This window comes from Dama dama, chromosome 23 (assembly GCF_033118175.1).
Source record: "Dama dama isolate Ldn47 chromosome 23, ASM3311817v1, whole genome shotgun sequence".
Lineage (NCBI taxonomy): Eukaryota > Metazoa > Chordata > Mammalia > Artiodactyla > Cervidae > Dama > Dama dama.
This window is the reverse complement of record NC_083703.1, coordinates 52,773,266-52,792,136: the sequence shown is the minus strand read 5'-3', so window position 1 is coordinate 52,792,136 and position 18,871 is coordinate 52,773,266. Positions and strand designations below refer to the sequence as shown.

The following is an 18,871-nucleotide window of genomic DNA, read 5'->3' as shown; positions in this document are numbered from 1 at the left end:
TTCATATGGACCACTGAGGCTCCCAAGCAGGCTTTCAGGAGGAGGAACAATTTTCATTCTATTGGTTATGTATATCCTGTAATCTATATAAGTAAAAATACAACAAGCTAGCTTCTCAAGCCCATGACATTTCAGATATTACAGCTTTGCCTTAAGCCAAGTAAGAATAAGTTGATTTACAATTATATGAAGAAAAATATTAAGCATTGTTGAGTATGGCAGAGGTCATCACAGTGGCATGTCCAGGATGGACTCTGGTCTAAATGGCTCTCAAAACAGTTCCACCATCCTCACCTCTGCATCCCGGCAGTGGCCTCTCACTTTCAACACCCTGGGCACTCCCTGCCTGCATCATCTTCTAAGCCCTGCCTGACTTCAGAACCTCTTGGAGGCCTTTAGTCATGTTTCCCAAACTACATGCCTCCACCAAAATGCTCCGTAGTCAAGTAAGCATGGTATGTTGGTAATCTATTGCCACATTAAAAAAAAAAAAAAATTATTCCCAAACTCAGTGACATAAAACAACATTCATTATCTCACAGTTTCTTAAAGTTAGAAACCAGGAAGCAGTGTGGCTGGGTAGTTCTAGCTCAGGGTTTCTTATGAGGCTTCAGTCATCTGAAGGCTTGCCTGGGGCTGGTGGATCTCGCCCAGCTGATCAGTTAGTGCCGGCTGTTGGCAGGAGGGTTCAGTTCTTCTCCATGTGGACCTTCCGTAGGACTGCTTGAGTATCCTCACAGCACGGCAGCCAGCTTCACCCAAGTCACTGATTGTTTAGGGCAGGAGCCATGTATCTTGTATGACCTAACCTTGGAAATCATACACTATCACTTGTGCCAGATTCTACTGGCCATAGAGACCAATCCTGACAGTGCAGGAGGGACTGTGCAAGGATCTGAGCTCCAGGAGGCAGGGGTCATGGGAACCACCTTGGAGGCTGGTTGCCACACATGGGGAGCCCTGGCCTGAGCGAGTCAAAGAGAGTCCCTTCCTAGAGGATGTTCCAAGGATGCCCCCCCCCCCCACACACACACACACTCATGAGTATTCCATGAAGCCGCATTTCCCAGCAGTTGTGGCTTTAGCACTCCTTTATAGAATGAAGATCTGGAGCCATGAAAGAGCTAAAGAAAACATTTTGGAAGACCTTGACCCAGAGAAGAAAGTCTAAACTCCATGGCCTGGTTTTTGTGTGCCTACATGGTCTGGCACTTCCAATACAAACCTTTTCTCTCCTCACTTCACACTCTGAAACCTGTGGTCCAGTGACACTCACACCTACAGCCATTTCTTATGCTATTAGTTCTGCCTTTTTGCCTCCTCCCCCTGTTGAGCTCCTATTCATTCCTCAAAGACCAGAGGGAAAGCCACCATCTCTGTGAAGTCTTCCCTTCCTCTCACAGAGAATTAATTTTTTCTTCCTTTAATTTTATTGTTTTTTATGTAGGAACATCTCTTTGGGGGTACTCACCACTCTGTCTCATGTTGAGTAAGCTATCTGTATCTTTCTTCTCTCCCCTTCCAGGAGTTTCAGTCTGGCCCCACATGGCGCCATGTGGCTAGTGCTTAATACATCATTGGGGCTCAGGAAATATTTGGTAAATAGGGCCTTGGTTCTCCTACTTGTGCTCTAACCCTGGCTTTGTTTCTGGGGCTGGTTTCTGATGAGTCAAGAGAAAGCAAGACCAGACCACAAGATGCTTCTGTCCAAGGGAGCCAGTGGTGTCTTTCTTAAAGTGTGGAGGCAGGTCCCCATACACCTGAGGAGGACTTTTCCACCGTCAGCCATAGCCCAGAGTCCAGGCTGGGCAGTCTAGTGCCCTGAGCCAGTTCAGTGTCTCTGAGTGTCTGATGGACTTCATCTCCCAGGCAATGCCATAGGCTCATGCACACAGCCGTGAACTAGGGTACAGTGAAGTATTCATTCCAAAACCTCCCAGCTGCCCCTTGAGGCCCTAAAGGGCAGTCACAGGAGCCTCAGGTCAGTAAGATGTGTTGCTCAGATCAATAAGATGTGTCCATTTGGTTTTAGGGACCAGCTTCCAAAATGTAGGGCCCAGAGAAAAGTCTAGGAAGGAGTCTGCCAGGGATACCCCCCGATGTGCCGCTTATGTCCATGGGAGCAGGTTCAGTGATCTCAGCACTGGGAGGCCACTGTCTGGAACTGAGATGGCCCTGTCAAGGGCGGCATGGGCCCGTCCAGTGTAATTCTTGTCACGGCAGAGCCGAGTCCTGGTCAGAGGTGGTGGGTGTCTTTCTGAAGAGCACTCACTTCCGGTGGTTTCCAGCAGCTTTCCTCCCCACAGTGGTGTGGGCCTGGCACGAGCACACTTTGAGAAGCAGCCCCCTTCCAACCTCAGGAAATCCAACTTCTTCCACTTCGTGCTGGCCATGTATGACCGGCAGGGGCAGCCGGTGGAGGTGGAGCGCACGGCCTTCATCGACTTTGTGGAGAAGGACCGAGTGAGAGGCTTGTGGGCTCACCGGGAAGGAAGAGGGTGGGGTGGCAGGGGTGGGGGGTTTTCAGGGAACCCCTTCCCACTGGAACAGATGACGGATAGGCCTTGGAGGAGTGAAGAAGGGGGTGGTGAACGGATGGGAGAGGAGAGGGAGGAGGTTTGGGTGGGGGAGAGGTGGGGAGGGGAGTGACTGTAGGCTCCCTGGGAGCACTGAGCATCCTCCCTATCTTGTCCCTGCAGGAGCCTGGGGCGGAAAAGACAAACAACGGGATCCATTACCGCCTCCGGCTGGTATATAACAATGGTGAGTAGAGCCCACCACCCATGGGGTACCACAGTACCATGTAACACATGGTACCCCACTGTCAAGAGTGGAGGGGGCCTGGCTCCAGCTGGGAAGGGTGTGGAGTATGTTGTCATCAGAAGCCACAGGAGCTCCCTAAATAACAGACCTCTCTGCCTTCTCACCCTCAAGGTCTTCGGACAGAACAGGATCTCTACGTGCGTCTCATCGACTCCATGTCCAAGCAGGTGAGCCAGCCACCATCTCCCCTGAGATCTGAACAAGCATCTTTGTCCCTGCCTCCGCATCCCCCGTACGCTTTATCCTCCCCAGTCTAGCTCCCCACTGTCCACAGGAGGAGGATGTGTGGCTTTTGTCCTCTAGACAAGAAAAAGACATTTTCACAAAGACTTTGCTCTTGGGTCCTGTTATGTAGAAGTTCAGCCTAGATGAGGTTCAGGTGGGTTTATTGAGGAAGAGGGAAGAAGATCTCAGGAGGGGACTGGGGAGAAGCAAGACAGAGCAGGGGATGCTCAGCAAGGATGTGGTATCAGCTGGAGTCTAGCTTCAGCCTGATCCGCTAGAGGAGGAACGGCACCGAGTCGTTGCCCCTTGAGGGAAGGAGGCCAAGATTCTGTCCCCTGTATTGGTCAGTTACTGGCTGGGGACCACTCCCAAGGGAAGTATGTAACCTTCCAGACATTTTCAGGGGAAGCAGCTCCTATCTGTTGAGAGCAGTTCTCAAGAGAAAGCCCTTAGCAGCTAACACAGGGATGGGTGCCTTGGTCCAGCCCTGGGTGGGGCCCCACAGCTTCCAACACTGGCCCTCAGCACCTTGCTGATTTGAAAAGACAAAAGGAGGAGGCTCGGGGCCAGCCAGAGGAGTGCGGGGCGACTGAAACCTGAGTCAGCCCTCATGGACTGTGCAGCCTTAGGCTTTTCCGAACTCTGTGTGCTGGTAAGGAACAGGGCTGAGTCTCAGATGTGAAAATCAGGGGCCTGAACTGGAGGTGGAGGCTTGGGCTTTCCCACACAGACAGGCTTCCAGCAGCCTCCACCCAATCCCAGGGAAGAGGAAGAAGTGGTGCGTTTCTAGGATGCCTGTGGTCACTATGGTCTGGGAGGCAGACTGGGAAGTGGCAAAGTGGGATTGTATGGCCAACAAGCATGGAAGAGGTTGGAGAATGTCCACAGAGAAAGAGACCCACAAATGAGGGATGGCTGGGAGGCCCAGACTTTTTAAGTTGGAAGCCAAATGTGCGTTCGGGAAGCTTACTCCTTGCTTCAAGGCCAAGGAGAAGCTGGGTACTGGTTGAGGGGTCAGGGGCTGATCCAACAGTCCCAGAGGAAGCCTCTGGCCTGGCCTGCAGAGATGACCGGGATGGGGAGCGCGGCCGAGGAGCTGGCGGGAGAGCCTGGAGGGACGATGCTTGTGAGAACCGTGGAGGCTGGAGCATGTGCCTGGTCTTGGTCAGGGTGGTCAGTGGACCTCCCTGCCCCAGGGCAGAACTGGCTCCAGAAAGTGCTGCCTGTGGACAGACAGACTCTGTAGACTTCACCCCATTCTTGCCCATTCTGATGGTGGTCCCAGTTTGGGAAGCTCAGTTCCCAGCTCCTGCTTTGCACTCCTGGGCCCCCAGAGAGAGTTGGAGGGCATACTCTTCTCTGGGAGGAGGGCCCACATGCCCCTCACCTGGCCTCGAGAGGAGCCTCCTTCCCCCCAAGCTCGTGCACTTCTCCTTCCCCAGGCCATCATCTACGAGGGGCAGGACAAGAACCCCGAAATGTGCCGTGTGCTGCTCACTCATGAGATCATGTGCAGGTGAGAAGGGCTAGGGCGCTGGCACTGGCCTCTTGGCCCAACCCCCTCCCCACTGATCCCCAGGGGAGCCTGGTGGGGGGAGGTGATGAGGAAAGAGTGAGGTCCCTGGGCACAGTGCTGGCTGAGGAGAGGGTCCTTGAGGCCCCATTAGCCTGGCCTGTTTATGTGGCTTCTCTGACTGTTTTTGCAAGAAAGGCCTCCTGCTGCTACTGGGAAGCTTAACTAATAAAGCTCTGGAGAGGGCTCGCTGGGAGGTGGGGGCAGGGCCTGGGCCTCCTGGATTAGCTCCAGAGCTGAGGGAGGAAACTTTTCTGCCTCTTATGTGACCTTCAGGGCACGCCCTGGGCAGGCAGGATGGGGAAGGAGGAGCACGGCTCTTGGTTCCCCTTCCCCATTACCCCAGAGCTTGGTGTTTCTAGATAAGGGCTCCCCAGGACGTGTCAATCGGACAAGGTCGTCCTAGGCAACTCCTCACACATGGAAAAGAAAATAGTGTTCAAAAATCTTGTTGGAACAGTGGCTACCCTTGGGAAGGGCAGTGACCAGGATGGGGCTTCTGGGATGCTGGTCACATGGTATTTCTTGGTCTGGTTACATGGGTGAGCTCACTTTGTGAAAATTCATGTGATGCATGCTTACAATTAGAGCTCTTCTCTATATGTATTAAAAGGGTACAGAGAGAGTAGATGGTCAGCATTCCACCCTTTCCTGGATCTTCCAGGAGCAGCACGCCTTTGGGACAAGGGTTTCCTGGCCAGCCTTATCCCCAGGGCTGGGTTCTGGGAGTGAACCCTTCTGGCCCAGGGATTCCACACTCAGAGACAGGACATCAGCTTCCTCACCCCAGAGCCACACACACACACATACACACACGCGCGCACACAAACACACCCCACACTAATCTCCCTCTCCTTCTTTCCTCCTTCCCTCCCTCCTCACCCTTCCTTCAGCCGATGCTGTGACCGGAAGAGCTGTGGCAACCGGAATGAGACGCCCTCAGACCCCGTCATCATTGACAGGTACAGGCCAGGGGAGGAGGGCCTGGCAGCTTGCAAGGTCAGGGCAGGCTGGAACCAGCCACAGAGCACAGTGCATCCCACCACCCTTTGGTGGCTCTGAGCGAGAGTAACGGTCCCCCAAGTGAAGCCCCTGGTGGCAGACTTTCTGAGGCTGAACTTAGGAGTTGTGCTTCCTGAGGGAAGAAGCCAGAGAGGACAGGGGTGGGAGGTGGTAGAGGATGCCACGGCTGGAGGAGCTAACAGGGACTGGCAGGGAAAGTTGGCTCTGGTTCTGGTGCCTCCTCTAACTTCTCTGTTCATTTCCTTTGTTAGAAAAATAGGGAAATACTTGGTGAGTTTCAGTCATAGGATTGTAGAGGTGATGCATGTGAAAATGCATTATTTCTTTCTGAATAGGAAATATATATATAAGGTACAAAATTCAAAAGATAACACAAAAGAGTAAATAATGAAAAGTAAGTCTGCCCTACCCCTACGTATAGCACATTGTGCACAATCTTTTGTATTTAATACTTACCTTTTTTATTTGTAACAATATATTAATATCTTAGAACTCATTCCATATTGGAACTAAACCCTGCCTTGTTTTCCTTTTAATAGATAGATCATTCACAGTGTACTAAAATTCAGCTTTAAAAGGGTTGACAGCAAAGTCTTCCACCTCTGCCTCTGACTCATCCATTGCCCTCCAAATAAGCAAGCATTGTCACCAGCTTCATGAGTATCCTTCCTGAAGTAGCCTGAAAATGCAGACACAAACAGTCTCCTCAGTCTTGGACCATAATTTCTTTAGTGTCTATTGCAGGACATTTTGGCTGTTTTCATTCATCTTCAGGGATAAAATATTGCTGTAGTGAATTACTTTGTCCATGTGTCACTTAGCACATGTGTGCATTTATATGAAGGATATTACTAGAAGCAGAATTTCTGAGTCAAAGGAGATGTACATTTGTACTTTTGATAGTTATTGCCAATTTGTCCTCAGTAGCAATTATACCAATTGATATTCATACCAGCTATTTTGAGAATGCCTGTTGCTGTAGTCGAGAGATGCAGAACCAGCAAAGGAGACTAAGAAGCAGCTGCAGTAAAGTGGAAGGAAAGTCAGGGGAATAGAGTCCCAGAAGCCCAGCTAGAAAAATTTTCCCCAAAGAAGGCTATAGTCAACTGCATCAAATGCTGCTCATGGAGATGATAAAAATAATAAGAATTAACCATTAGATTTAGCAATGTGGGGGACACTGGTGACCTCAACAGGAGCTATTTCGGTGGCAAAAGGGGCAGAATTCTGATAGGAGTATGTCTAAGAGAGAATGAGAGACAGTGACCAGAGGAACTCTGGACTTCACCCTAAGGGGATCAAAGAAACAGGGTGGTGGCAGGAGCACAGTGTAAGGCTAAGAAAAAAAATATAGCTTGTTCAGATGCTAATGACAAAAATCCAGTAGGAAATGGAAAATTATGATGCAAGAGTTAGAAGGGAGAATTGCTGAAGCAATGTCCTCTAGTCAGCAAAGGGCGTGGTGTCTCCTGCATAGGTGGAGGACTGGTTTTACCTGGGAGCACAGACAGTTATCCATGGAGACAGCAGGGAAGACAGAGAATCTTGGCGTGGAAGTGGGTAAATGGATATATCCAACATAGGAGCTTGCAGACGTCCTTTTTCTCAGTGAAATAGGAAACAAGGTCAACAGTTGAGGGTGAGGATGGAGAGGGAGACACTAGGGCATGAAATAGTTGTCCAGGAGAGTGAGGGGACTATGGAAATGTTCTGTGATTGCCAGTGGCACTAAGGGCCCACCTGAGATATGTTCATACATTTATTTATCTATTTATTTATTTAAAAAATTTATTCACTTTGGGCCTCACCACACAGCTTGTGGGATCTTAGTTCCCCAACCAGAGGCTGAACCTGGGGCCATGACAGTGAAAGCACCGAGTCCTAACCACTGGATCACCAGGGAATTCCCTATGGTCATGAATTTTTTATTTGTTCATTTATATTTATTTTTGGTTGCACTGGGTCTTTGTTGCTGCATGCAGGCTTTCTCTAGTTGTGGAGAGCAGGGTCTGTTCTCTCGTGGCACACAGGCTTCTCATTGCAGTGGCTTCTCTTGTAGAACACGGGCTTTGGTATTTGCTGCAGCGGGCTCAGTAGCTGCGACTTGCTGGCTCTAGAGCATGCAGGCTTCAGTAGTTGTGGCACATGGGCTCAGTAGTTGCAGCACCCAGGTTTAGTTGCTCCCTTGCATGTGGAATCATCCCAGACCAGGGACTGAACCCATGTCCCCTGCATTGGCAGGTTGATTCCTATCCGCTGCACCCCTAGGGAACTCCTGTGGTCATAAATTCAGTAAGCAATTTCCCCAGCTCTGCTGAGCCACAGGAGTGCAGGTGCAGAACAGGTGAGTGGTTGCATATAGCCAGAGTTAGAAGTTTGCTATGTGAATACAATGAAAGGAGAGGGCAAGAGAGTAAAAAGTGTAAGCAAAGAGTATTTACAAAAATAGAACAAGGAATTTAAGCTCACAAAGGAGAGGAGAATGGGTGAGTGAAGAGAAAGGATGATGAATGGAGCATAGGTTCTGATGGGACCAAAGAATTATTGGAGTTGAGGTACTAGAAGGGGGTGGAGCTGGTGGTTAAGGAGTGGGTTGCCTGTAGGTAGGATTAATTTGGAAATTGTGTTTATTGGTGATGTGTGGCCAGGGGAGTGTAGAGGCAAGTTCAGTAGAGGAGAGATACAAAAAGAATAGAGAGAAGAATCTGTTGGAAGAATTATGTATTTACCTTGACACTGAAATCACCAGGAATTATGATTGATTTTAATGGTTCTTTATAGATCCTATAGATCCTAGATACTGATCATTTGTCATAAGTAGTTGCCTAACTATGTTTTCCAAAGTAGTGATACCATTTTATGTTTCCCACCAGCAGTGTATGAGAGTTGTAATTCCTCTACATTCTCATCAGCGTAAGAATGATCTCTCTTTTTAACGTTACCCATTCTAATAGATGTATAGTCATATCTCATTATGGTTTTAATTTGCATATCCCTAATGACTAATGATGTTGAACATCTTTCCATGTGCTTGTTTGCCATTCATTTTTTTTTGGGGGGGTGAAGTATTTGGATTATTTTTTAATTACTGAGTGAGAGTTCTTTATATACTGTGGAAAAAATTAGATAAATATTTTACAAAAAATTTTTCCCAGACTTCCCCAGTGGTCCAGTGGTTAAGAATCCTCCTGCCAATGCAGGGAACATGAGTTCGATCCCTGGTCTGGGAAGATTCCACATGCTGCAGGGCATCTAAGCCCATGCACCACAGCTACTGAACCTGTGTGCCTCAACCAATGAATCCGGTGCATCCGAGAGCCCGTGTTCTGCAACGAGAAGCCACCACAGTAAGAAGCCCACATACTGCAACTAGAGAGTAGCCCCTGCATTGCCATATGCAGCAATGAAAACTCAGTGCAGCCAAAGATAAATTAATTTTTAAAAATTTCCTAATCCATAACTAGTCTTTTCATTCTATCAGTTTTTTTTTTAAGTTATTTAATGAATTAATTTTTGGCTGTGCTGGGCCTTCGTTACTGCCCAGGTTTTTCTCTAGTTGCAGCAAGCAGGGGTTCCTCTCAAGTTGGGGTATGCAGGCTTCTCATTGCAGTGGCTTCTCTTGCTGTAGAACACGGGCTTTAAGGGGTGTGGGCTTCAATAGTTGGGGTTCTGGGGCTCTAGAGCACAGGCTCAGGAGTTGTGGCGCACTAGCTTAGTTGCTCCACAGCATGAGGGATCTTCCTGGATCAGGGACTGAACCCATGTCTCCTCTTTGGCGGATGGATTCTTTACCACTGAGCCATCAGGGAAGCCCTCTTAACAGTGTTTTTGAAAAACACAGGTTTTTAATTTTGATAAGGTCCAGTTTATACATTTTTTCCTCTGTGTATTGTGTTTTTGTTGTCATAGCTAAAAATCTTCAGCTAGGTCACAGAAAAGTTCCCCTTTCTTCTATAAGTTTTGTTGCTTTGGGATTTTTGTATAGGTGTAGGATCCACTTTGAGTTAATTTTTGTAAATATGAGAGGTATAGAATCAAGACACTTTGTTGTTTTGCAATATATTCACTTGTTCCAGAACTGTTTCTTTTAAACTTTGTAAAAAAAAAATCAACTGTTTATTTATATGTGGAGTTATTTCTGGACTCTCTATTCTGTTCCATCAATTCCTTACTCTACCTTTTATGCTAATACTACACTGTTTTGATTACTGTTACTTTATAATAATTCTTGAAATAAGGTAATTTAAGTCCTCCAACTTTGTTTCTTCACTGCAACTTTTTCCTTTGCATTTCTATATGAATTTGGGCATCAACTTGTTAATTTCTACAAAAAGTCCCATTGAGCTATTGATTGGTACTACTTTGAATCTAAAAAACCAATTTGGAGAAAATGACATCTTAACGATATTGAGTCTTCCAACCAATGAACATTTTCCTCAATCTCTCTTATCAATATTTTATAGTCTTTAGAGTACAGATCTTTCACATTGCTTGTTCAGATTTATCCCTTATTATTTGTTTGTTTTGATGCTATTGTAAATGCTGTTTTAAGTTTCAATTTCCAATGGTTTATTTATGGCACACATAAATATGAATTTTTATGTAAGTGATTCTGTAGTCTGCAGCCTTGCTAAACTCACTTATTAGTTCTAGTAGCTTTTTAAAGAGTCCAACAGATTATCTTTATAGACAACATGCCATCTGCAAATAAAGACACTTTTATTTATTTATTTCCAATATGGATGCCTTTTATTTATCTTTCTTACCTGATTGTACTGGTTAGAACTTCCAGTACAGTGTTGATAGTAGCAGTGGAAAGGATGGATATTTATCTTGCTCCTGATCTTAGGTGAAAAGTACTCAGTCTTTAGCCCTTATGTATGTTTTGTCTGTATGTGTGTGTGTGTGTGTAGCTGTAGGTTTTTCATAGATGCCTTTGTCAGATTGAGGAAGTTCTCTACTATCTTTCATTATTGAGAGGTTTGGTTTTTTTTTTAATCAGAAATCAATATTAGACTTTTGTCAGGGGCTTTCTCCACATCTATTAAGATGATCTTGTTTGTTTTTTTAGTTTAATATGATAAATTACATCAATTTGTTTTCTGATGTTAAACCAACCCTGCATTTCCAAGATAAGCCTCACTTAGTCATGGTGTATTATCTTTTTAATATATTGTTGGATTTGATTTAATAAAATTTGTTTAGAGTCTTTGCATGTTCACGATGAACAGTTGTCTCTGATTTTCTTTTTTGTTTGTCGTTTTTTTCTCTTTTTAAAAACTTTTCAAATTTTAGATTGGGGTATAGCCAATTAGCAAACAATGTTGCCATAGTTTCAGGTGAGCAGCAAAGGGACTCAGCCATTCAAATACAAGTATCCATCCTTCCCCAAACTCCTCTCCCATCCAGGCTGCCATTTAACATTGTTCCATGTGCTATACAGTGGTTCCTTGTTGGTTATCCATTTTGAATATACCAGTATGCACATGTCCATCCCAAACTCCCTAAGTATCCCTTCCCCTGATCCTTCCCCCCGCTCCTCCCAGCAACTGTCAGTTGGTTCTTTAAGTCTGTGACTCTGCTTCTGTTTTGTATATAAGCTCATTTGTATCATTTCTTTTTAGAGTCCACATATAAATGATAGCATGTGATATTTCTCCTTCTCTGTCCTACTTCACTCATATGACACTGTCTATGTTGCTGAAAATGGCATTATTTCATTTCTTTTTAATGGCCGAGTAATATTCCATTGTATATACGTACCACATCTCCTTTATCCATTCCTCTGTCGATAGACATTCAGGCTGCATCCATGTCTTGGCTATTGTAAACAGTGCTTCAATGAACACTGGGGTGCATGTATCCTTTTAGGTCATATTTTTCTCTGGATATATACCCAGGAGTGGGATTGCAGGGTCATGTGGTAGCTCTATTTTGTTTTTTAATGAACCCCCATACTGTTCTCCATAGTGGCTGTACCAATTTACATTCCCACCAACAGTATAGGAGGTTCTCTTCTCTCCACACCCTCCCCAGCATTTATGTTTGTGGATTTCTTGATGATAACCATTCTGGCTAGTATGAGGTGACATCTCATTGTATTAATAGTTTTGGCTTGCATTTCCCTAATAATTAGTGATTGAACATCTTTTTAATGTGCCTTTGACCATCTGTATGTCTTCTTTGAAGAAATGTATATTTATGTCTTCTGCCCATTTTTTGAGTGGGTTGTTTGTTTTGATCTTGTTAAGTATCTTGAGCTATTTTTAAATTTTAGAGACTAATCTCTTATCTGTCACATCATTTACAAATATTTTTTCCCAAATTGTGGGTTGTCTTTTCATTTTGTTTATTGTTTCCTTTGCTGTGCAAAAGCTTTTGAGTTTAAGTAGGCCCCATTAGCTTATTTTTGTTCTTATTTTCATTATGTTGGGAGACAGTTTGAAAAACATATTGCAGCAATTTATGTCAGAGACTGTTCTGCCTTTGTTTTCCTCTAGGAGTTTTACAGTATCCAGTCTCGCCTTTAGGTCTTTAATCCATTTTGAGCTTATTTTTGTGTATGGAGTTAAAGAATGATCTAATTTCATTTTTTAGCATATAGCTGCCCAATTTTCCCAGCAATCACTTGTTGAAGAGACTGTGTCTCCAGCATTGTGTAGTCTTGCCTTCTTCATCATAGATTAATTGACTATAGGTGTATGGGTTTATTTCTGGGTTTTCTATCCTGTTTCATTGATTTATTTTTCTATTTTTGTTCCAGTACCATACTGATTTGATGACTGTAACTTTTTATTAGTCTGAAGTCAGGGAGCCTGATTCCTCCAAGTCTGTTTTTCCTTCTCAAGATTGCTTTGGCAATTCAGGATCTTTTGTGTCTCCATACAGATTTTGAGATTTTTTTGCTCTAGTTCTATGAAAAAAGCCACTGGTAATTTTTTAGTTTTCTTATAACTTTTTTGTCTGGTTTTGATATATCAGATATCAGATATACTGATATATCAAAACCAGACAGGTATGCTGATATATGGGGCTTCCCTGGTGGCTCAGATGGTGAGGAATTTGCCCTCAGTGTGAAAGACTTGATTTCAATCCTTGGGTTGGGAAGATCCCTGGAGAAGAAAATGGCTACCCACTCCAATATTCTTTCTTGGAGAATTCCATGGACAGCGGAGACTTACAGGCTATAGTCTATGGAGTTACAAAGAGTCGGACATGACTGAGTGACTAACACGTTCTCTCTTTTTTTTTTTCATTTATTTTTATTAGTTGGAGGCTAATTACTTTACAATATTGTAGTGGTTTTTGTCATACATTGACATGAATCAGCCATGGATTTACATGTATTCCCCATCCCGATCCCCCCTCCCACCTCCCTCTCCACCCGATTCCTCTGGGTCTTCCCAGTGCACCAGCCCCGAGCACTTGTCTCATACATCCAGCCTGGGCTGGTGATCTGTTTCACCCTGGATAATATACATGTTTCGATGCTGTTCTCTCAAAACATCCCACCCTCGCCTTCTCCCACAGAGTCCAAAAGTCTGTTCTGTACATCTGTGTATCTTTTTCTGTTTTGCAATGCTGATATACTGGCCTATAGATTTAGTTGGGGGTATTTCTGACTCTTCAATTTTTTGGAAGAGTTTGTATATAACTGGTATTACTTCTTCCTTAAGTGTTTGGTAGAATTCACCAGTGAAGCCATCTAAGCCTGGACTTTTCTTTGTGGCAAGTATTTTGACTATAATTTTAATGTCTCTAACAGAATAGGCTATCTATTTTTTCTAGAATGAACTTTAGTAATCTGTATCTTTCAAGGAATTTGTCCATTTTTTAAAGTTGTTGAATTTGTTGACATAAAATTATTTGTAATATTCCTTATCCCGTATCTTTAGAATCTGCAGTGATGTCACCATTCCCATGTCTGATATTGGCAAATTATGTCTTCTCTCTTTTTTCCTAATCAGTCAGGCTACAGGTTTATCCATTTTACTGACCTTCTAAAAGAACCCTTTTGGTTTAATTGATTTTCTACATTGTTTGTCTATTTCCTATTTAGATATTTATTAGTTCCTTTCTTCTGCTTATTTTGGGCTCAATTTCCTCTCCTTTTTCTGGTCTACTGGAATGGAAGCTGAGGTCATTTATTTGAATGACTTTTCTGTCTAAAACAGACCTTCTTTCTGTCTAAAATAAACTTTTAGTGCTACACATTTCTAAGTACTGCTTTAGTATCATACCACAAATTATGTTTTCATTTCTATTTAATTAAAAATATTTTCTAATTTCTCTTTTGAATTTTTTTTAACCCATGTATTATTTAGTTTCAAAAAGTTTGGGAATTCTCTTAGGATAATTCCATTACTGGTTTCTAATTTAATTCAATTGTCAGAGAATATACACTTTGTATAACTTTAATCCTTTTGAATCTTTTGAAACTAAATTTATGGCCCAGAATGTAACCTACTTTGATAAATGTTTTGTGTGCACTTGGGAAGAATGTGTATTTTATTGTTGTTAGATAGAGTGACCTATAACTATCAAACAGGTTAAGCTAGTTGACGTGTTGTTTGAGTCTATAGCCTGACTGATTTTCTGCCTTTTTTTCCTGTTATTGAGAAAAGGGTACTGGAATGACCAACTGATATTCTGGATTTGGCTGTTTTTCCTTAAGGTTCTGTCAGTCTTGCTTCATATAATTTGAAAACTGTTATTAGGTACATAGATGTATAGGATTGTTTTATGTCCTTCTGTTTAATTGACCCTTTTATTATGAATCCATAAAATCTACTTTGATAGTAATATCATCATTCAAGTTTCCTTTTGACTACTATTAGCATGATAAATCTTTTCCATCCTTTTAATCTACTTGTGTCTCTATATTTAACATACACTTCTTATAGACAGCATATAGTTCTGCTTTTTGTCTAATCTGATAATCTTTGCCTTTAAATTGGTATATTTAGATCATTTACATTTAGTGTGGTTATTGATATGATTATGTTTGAGTCTTATCACCTTGATATTTTCTTTCTATGTGTTCTATCTCTTTTTTGTTCTTTTCCCTTTTTCCACTCTTTTAGATTATTCAGGTTTTTTTAATTATTCAACTTTATCTCCTTTGTTGGTTTATTAGGAAAATTCTTTATTTTGTTATTTTAATATTAATTTAGGACATGTCTTTAACTTATTGCCCTCTATCTTCAATTATATGACCTCATACTGTTGTCTTGAATTTTATTTTTATATATGTTCTGTAATCCACAGTATATTGTACTGTTTCAAGGTCAATTAGTTTTAAAGAGATTTGAATTATATGGAAAATATACATTTACCCAGGGCTTCCAAAGTGGCACTAGTGGTAAAGAACCCACCTGCCAATGCAAGAGACAAGAGACTTGGATTCAATCCCTGGGTTAGGAAGATCCCCTGGAGGAGGGCGTGGCAACCCACTCCAGTACTCTTGCCTAGAAAATCCCATGGACAGAGGAACCTGGCAGGCTACAGTCCATAGAACTGCAAAGAGTTAGACATGACTGAAGTGACTTCACACACACACACACACACACACACACACACACACACACACACATATATACGTTCAGCCATGTAGTAACTATTTCCAGTGCTCTTCATTCTTTTCCATAGATTTGATGTTTCCATGTGGTATTATTTTTCTTTTGCCTGAATGGCATCCTTTAATATTTCATGTATTTTTGAAAGATAGTTTCACTGGGTATAGAATTATAGATTGGCAGTAGTAGTAGTAATTATTATTATTTTTAAGACGTTGCTTCCCTGTCTTTTCTTTTGCATTCCCAATAAGAAATATGATACCATCATTATCTTTATTACTGTGTATATAACATTTATCTTTGACTGCCTTAAAATTTTTTTCTTTATTATTCATTTTTAGCAACTTGACTATGATGTGCTATGGTGTAGTTTTCTTCATGTTTCTTGTACTTGGAGTTCATTAATCTTTTTGAATCTAGGAGTTTACAGTTTCACTACATTTGGAAAGTTCAGGTATCCAAGTATTAAACTGCTTGGGTTGTCCTGTAGCTCACCGATAATTCTTTCACTTGGGGGGATGTTTTTCTTGTTTTTCATTTTGGATATTTTTTACTGCTGTGCCTTGAAGCCCACTAATCTATAATATTCTTCTGTAGTGTTTCATCTATGGTTTATTGCTTCCAATATATTTTTTATCTCGAACATTTTAATTTTCATCTCTATAAGTTTGATCTATATCTTTTTGTATCTTTCATATCTCTGCTTAAATTTTTCAACATACCAAATACAATTAAAATACCTCTTTTAATGTCTTTCCCTGTTAATTCTAAAATCTGTATCCTATGTCAGTATCAATTGATTGATTATTCTTCTCATTTTGAGCAATATTGTTTTTGCATCTAGACTTGGCTCATAATCTGTGATTGGATACCAGACACTGAATTTTTCCTTGTCAGTGGCAGATAATTTTGTATTCCTGTAAATCTTCTTTATTCTCAGATGCAGTTAAGTTACTTGGAAACAGTTTGATCTTTCTGAGTCTTGTTTTAATGATTTATTAGATGGGTCCACAGCAGTACTCAATCTGGGACTAATTTTTCCCCTTTACTAAAGTAATGCCTTCCTAAGAACTCTATCCAATGTCCCATGAAATGCGAATTTTTTCAGCCTAGTTATTAGAAATAGGGACTGTTTTCATGTGAGCACCAGGACTGTTCCCTTTATTCCTTTTGGCATTGGTTAGTTTCCTCACATATCCAAGGGGACCCTCTACAAGTTTCTAGTTTCTCCTTCTATACACTTCTCTCTTTTGTGAGACTCCATCCTATGGAGTCTAGCTCCCTTGGTTTCCCTGGAAACTTAGTTCTCAACACTAGGAGTTTGCTATGCTCTGCCTCAGTGTCCCATCCCAATGCTGAAGCCTGGAAACTCTCAAAGCAGTATGCTAGGAATTTGTCAGGTTCACCTTGTTTATTTCCCATCTTTCAGGAGTCATTGTTCTTTATTGTCTGATGTCTCTAAAAATGGTGCTTTGTGTATTTTGTCTGTTGTTTTGTTTTCAGGCCGCAGGTAATAAATGTGGTGTCTCTGTGACTCAATCTTAAAAAGAAGCAAAAGTAGAAATGTGTTTCTTGATTTCCAAACATTTGATATTTTCCTAGTTATTTTTGTTACTAATTTCAAACCTCATTGTGTGTCTAACTGGGTCTACCATTTTATATGTGCCTGTTTTTTCAAGGTTGTTAATTGTGATGTTCAGGTCTGTCTGTATTTATTAAATAGGTCTGCTTGACCTATTAAAAACAGAGAGATGAGGTTATGATCTTCCACAGGAACTTTCAGCTTATCATTGTGGTTTTCATTAATTTTATCCTACAAAGATAAGCTAAAAGTTTATGTGGAAGATTAATATATAATTAGTGTGTATGTGTGTATGTATATATATTGACTATTAAGTGTGAACAAGTTTTAAAATCTTACAGGTTCCTTCTGAATTGAACCATTTATCAGTATTGATCCTTCATTCCTAATAATAGTTTTGTTTAAAGTCTGTTTTATCTGATACTATTTATATGTTTGTGGCCACACTTCGTGGCTTATGGGACCTTTGTTCCCTAACCAGGAGTTGAACCTGGGCCCACCAGCAGTGAAAACAGTTGAGTCCTAACCACTAGACTGCCAAAGAATTCCTTATCTGATATTGTTTAAAGCATCTCTTAACTTTTGGTTATATTTGTCTCATATACCCTTTTATATCCTTTTTTTTCCCAACTATTATATGTCCCTATGTTTCAGATATTTCTCTTTTAATGATATATTGATGGACTTATTTTTTTTAATCTATTTAGTCTATTTTAGTCTATTTAACTAAGTTTATCTATGTACTTATTGAAATTATTGATTTACTTCTACTTATTTCTACCCTTTTGCTTTGCACTTTGTTCTACTTTTTTGTTTCTTTGTTTTCCTTTCTTGCTATTAAAAAAAAATTGAATATTTTGTTTGATGTAGTAAATATATTTCTTATTCAGTTTTTCCATTTACTGCTTTAGAAATTTATTTACTTCATTTCTATGCTTTTATTTATTACCCTTGAAATTTACTATATACTCTTAACAAAGTTGTAATTCCTTTCCTGACTAATATTAGGATCTTTGACAGTGGTATGCTGGAGCTGGCTCCTACTGGTCCACAGGAGCAAATTGTTAGCATCTCTTCTTACCACCTTATTTAGTAGCATCACATTGGTAGCTTTAGTAGCATCACATTGGTAGCTTGAAGTCAGCCATAGGGGAAACATATATATATAAAACCATGGAAACCAACAAACTTAAATCAGGGGTTTTCCCTCCTCTAGAAGTGGTTGTTAAACATTTACCAACACACCACTGATCTTGTTGTCATTCAGTTGCTAAGTCATAGCCAACTCTTTTCGGCCCCACAGACTGCGGCTTGCCAGGCTCCACTGGCCTCCACTATCTCCCAGAGTTTGCTCAAATTCTTGTCCATTGAGTCAGTGATGCCATCCAACCATCTCATCCTCTGCTGCCTCCTTTTGCCTTCAGTCTTTCCCAGTATCAAGACCTTTTCCAGTGAGTCAGCTCTTTGCATCAGGTGGCCAAAGTGTGAGAGCTTCAGTTTCAGCATCAGTCCTTCCAATGAATATTCAGGGTTGATTTCTTTTAGGATTTACTGGTTTGATCTTGCAGTCCAAGGGATTTATAAGCCATGTAGCAGAGATTTTTAGCTCTTTTTAAATTCTGCCATTGTTATTATTCTTTTTCTTATATATAAACAATTTGTCTTCAGACTTACCAAATTTTTTTTTGCTCTTTTCCCTCTTGCCTCTCACAACTTCCTCTGTAGTCATTTTCTCTCTTTCTGACATATATCTTTTAGAAATTTGTACTTTAGTGAAGGTCTATGGTGGTAAAGAGCATGTTCACTTATGTTTTGCTTTTAATATCTTTATATCACTGTCCTTCTCTAAAAGTAGTTTTCCTGGGAATTTAATTCTTTAGTTATTTTTTTTAACTTAGCATTTTAAAAATATTTCCATTGTTGCTATTGAAAAGTACAGCACAAACTAACACAACATTGTAAAATAACTATACTCCAATACAAAAATTAATTTAAGAAAAGAAAAGCACAGTTGTCATATTTTATAGGTAAATTTCCTCTCCTCTCTGGCTGTATAAAAGAATGTCTGTC

The 18,871-nt window shown here is 41.6% G+C and overlaps 1 protein-coding gene across 2 annotated transcripts in view; it reads left to right on the top strand.

The window, feature by feature from the left end:
• Nucleotides 1–18,871, top strand: part of EBF4 (EBF family member 4) — a 55,914-nt gene that overhangs the window by 9,930 nt on the left and 27,113 nt on the right. For both annotated transcript variants that reach the window (XM_061126751.1, XM_061126752.1), the window contains 5 exons: nucleotides 2,307–2,463; nucleotides 2,700–2,763; nucleotides 2,935–2,990; nucleotides 4,491–4,564; nucleotides 5,515–5,583. In XM_061126751.1, coding sequence (XP_060982734.1) covers nucleotides 2,307–2,463; nucleotides 2,700–2,763; nucleotides 2,935–2,990; nucleotides 4,491–4,564; nucleotides 5,515–5,583 — 420 coding nt within the window. The remainder of the gene's footprint in view (nucleotides 1–2,306; nucleotides 2,464–2,699; nucleotides 2,764–2,934; nucleotides 2,991–4,490; nucleotides 4,565–5,514; nucleotides 5,584–18,871) is intronic.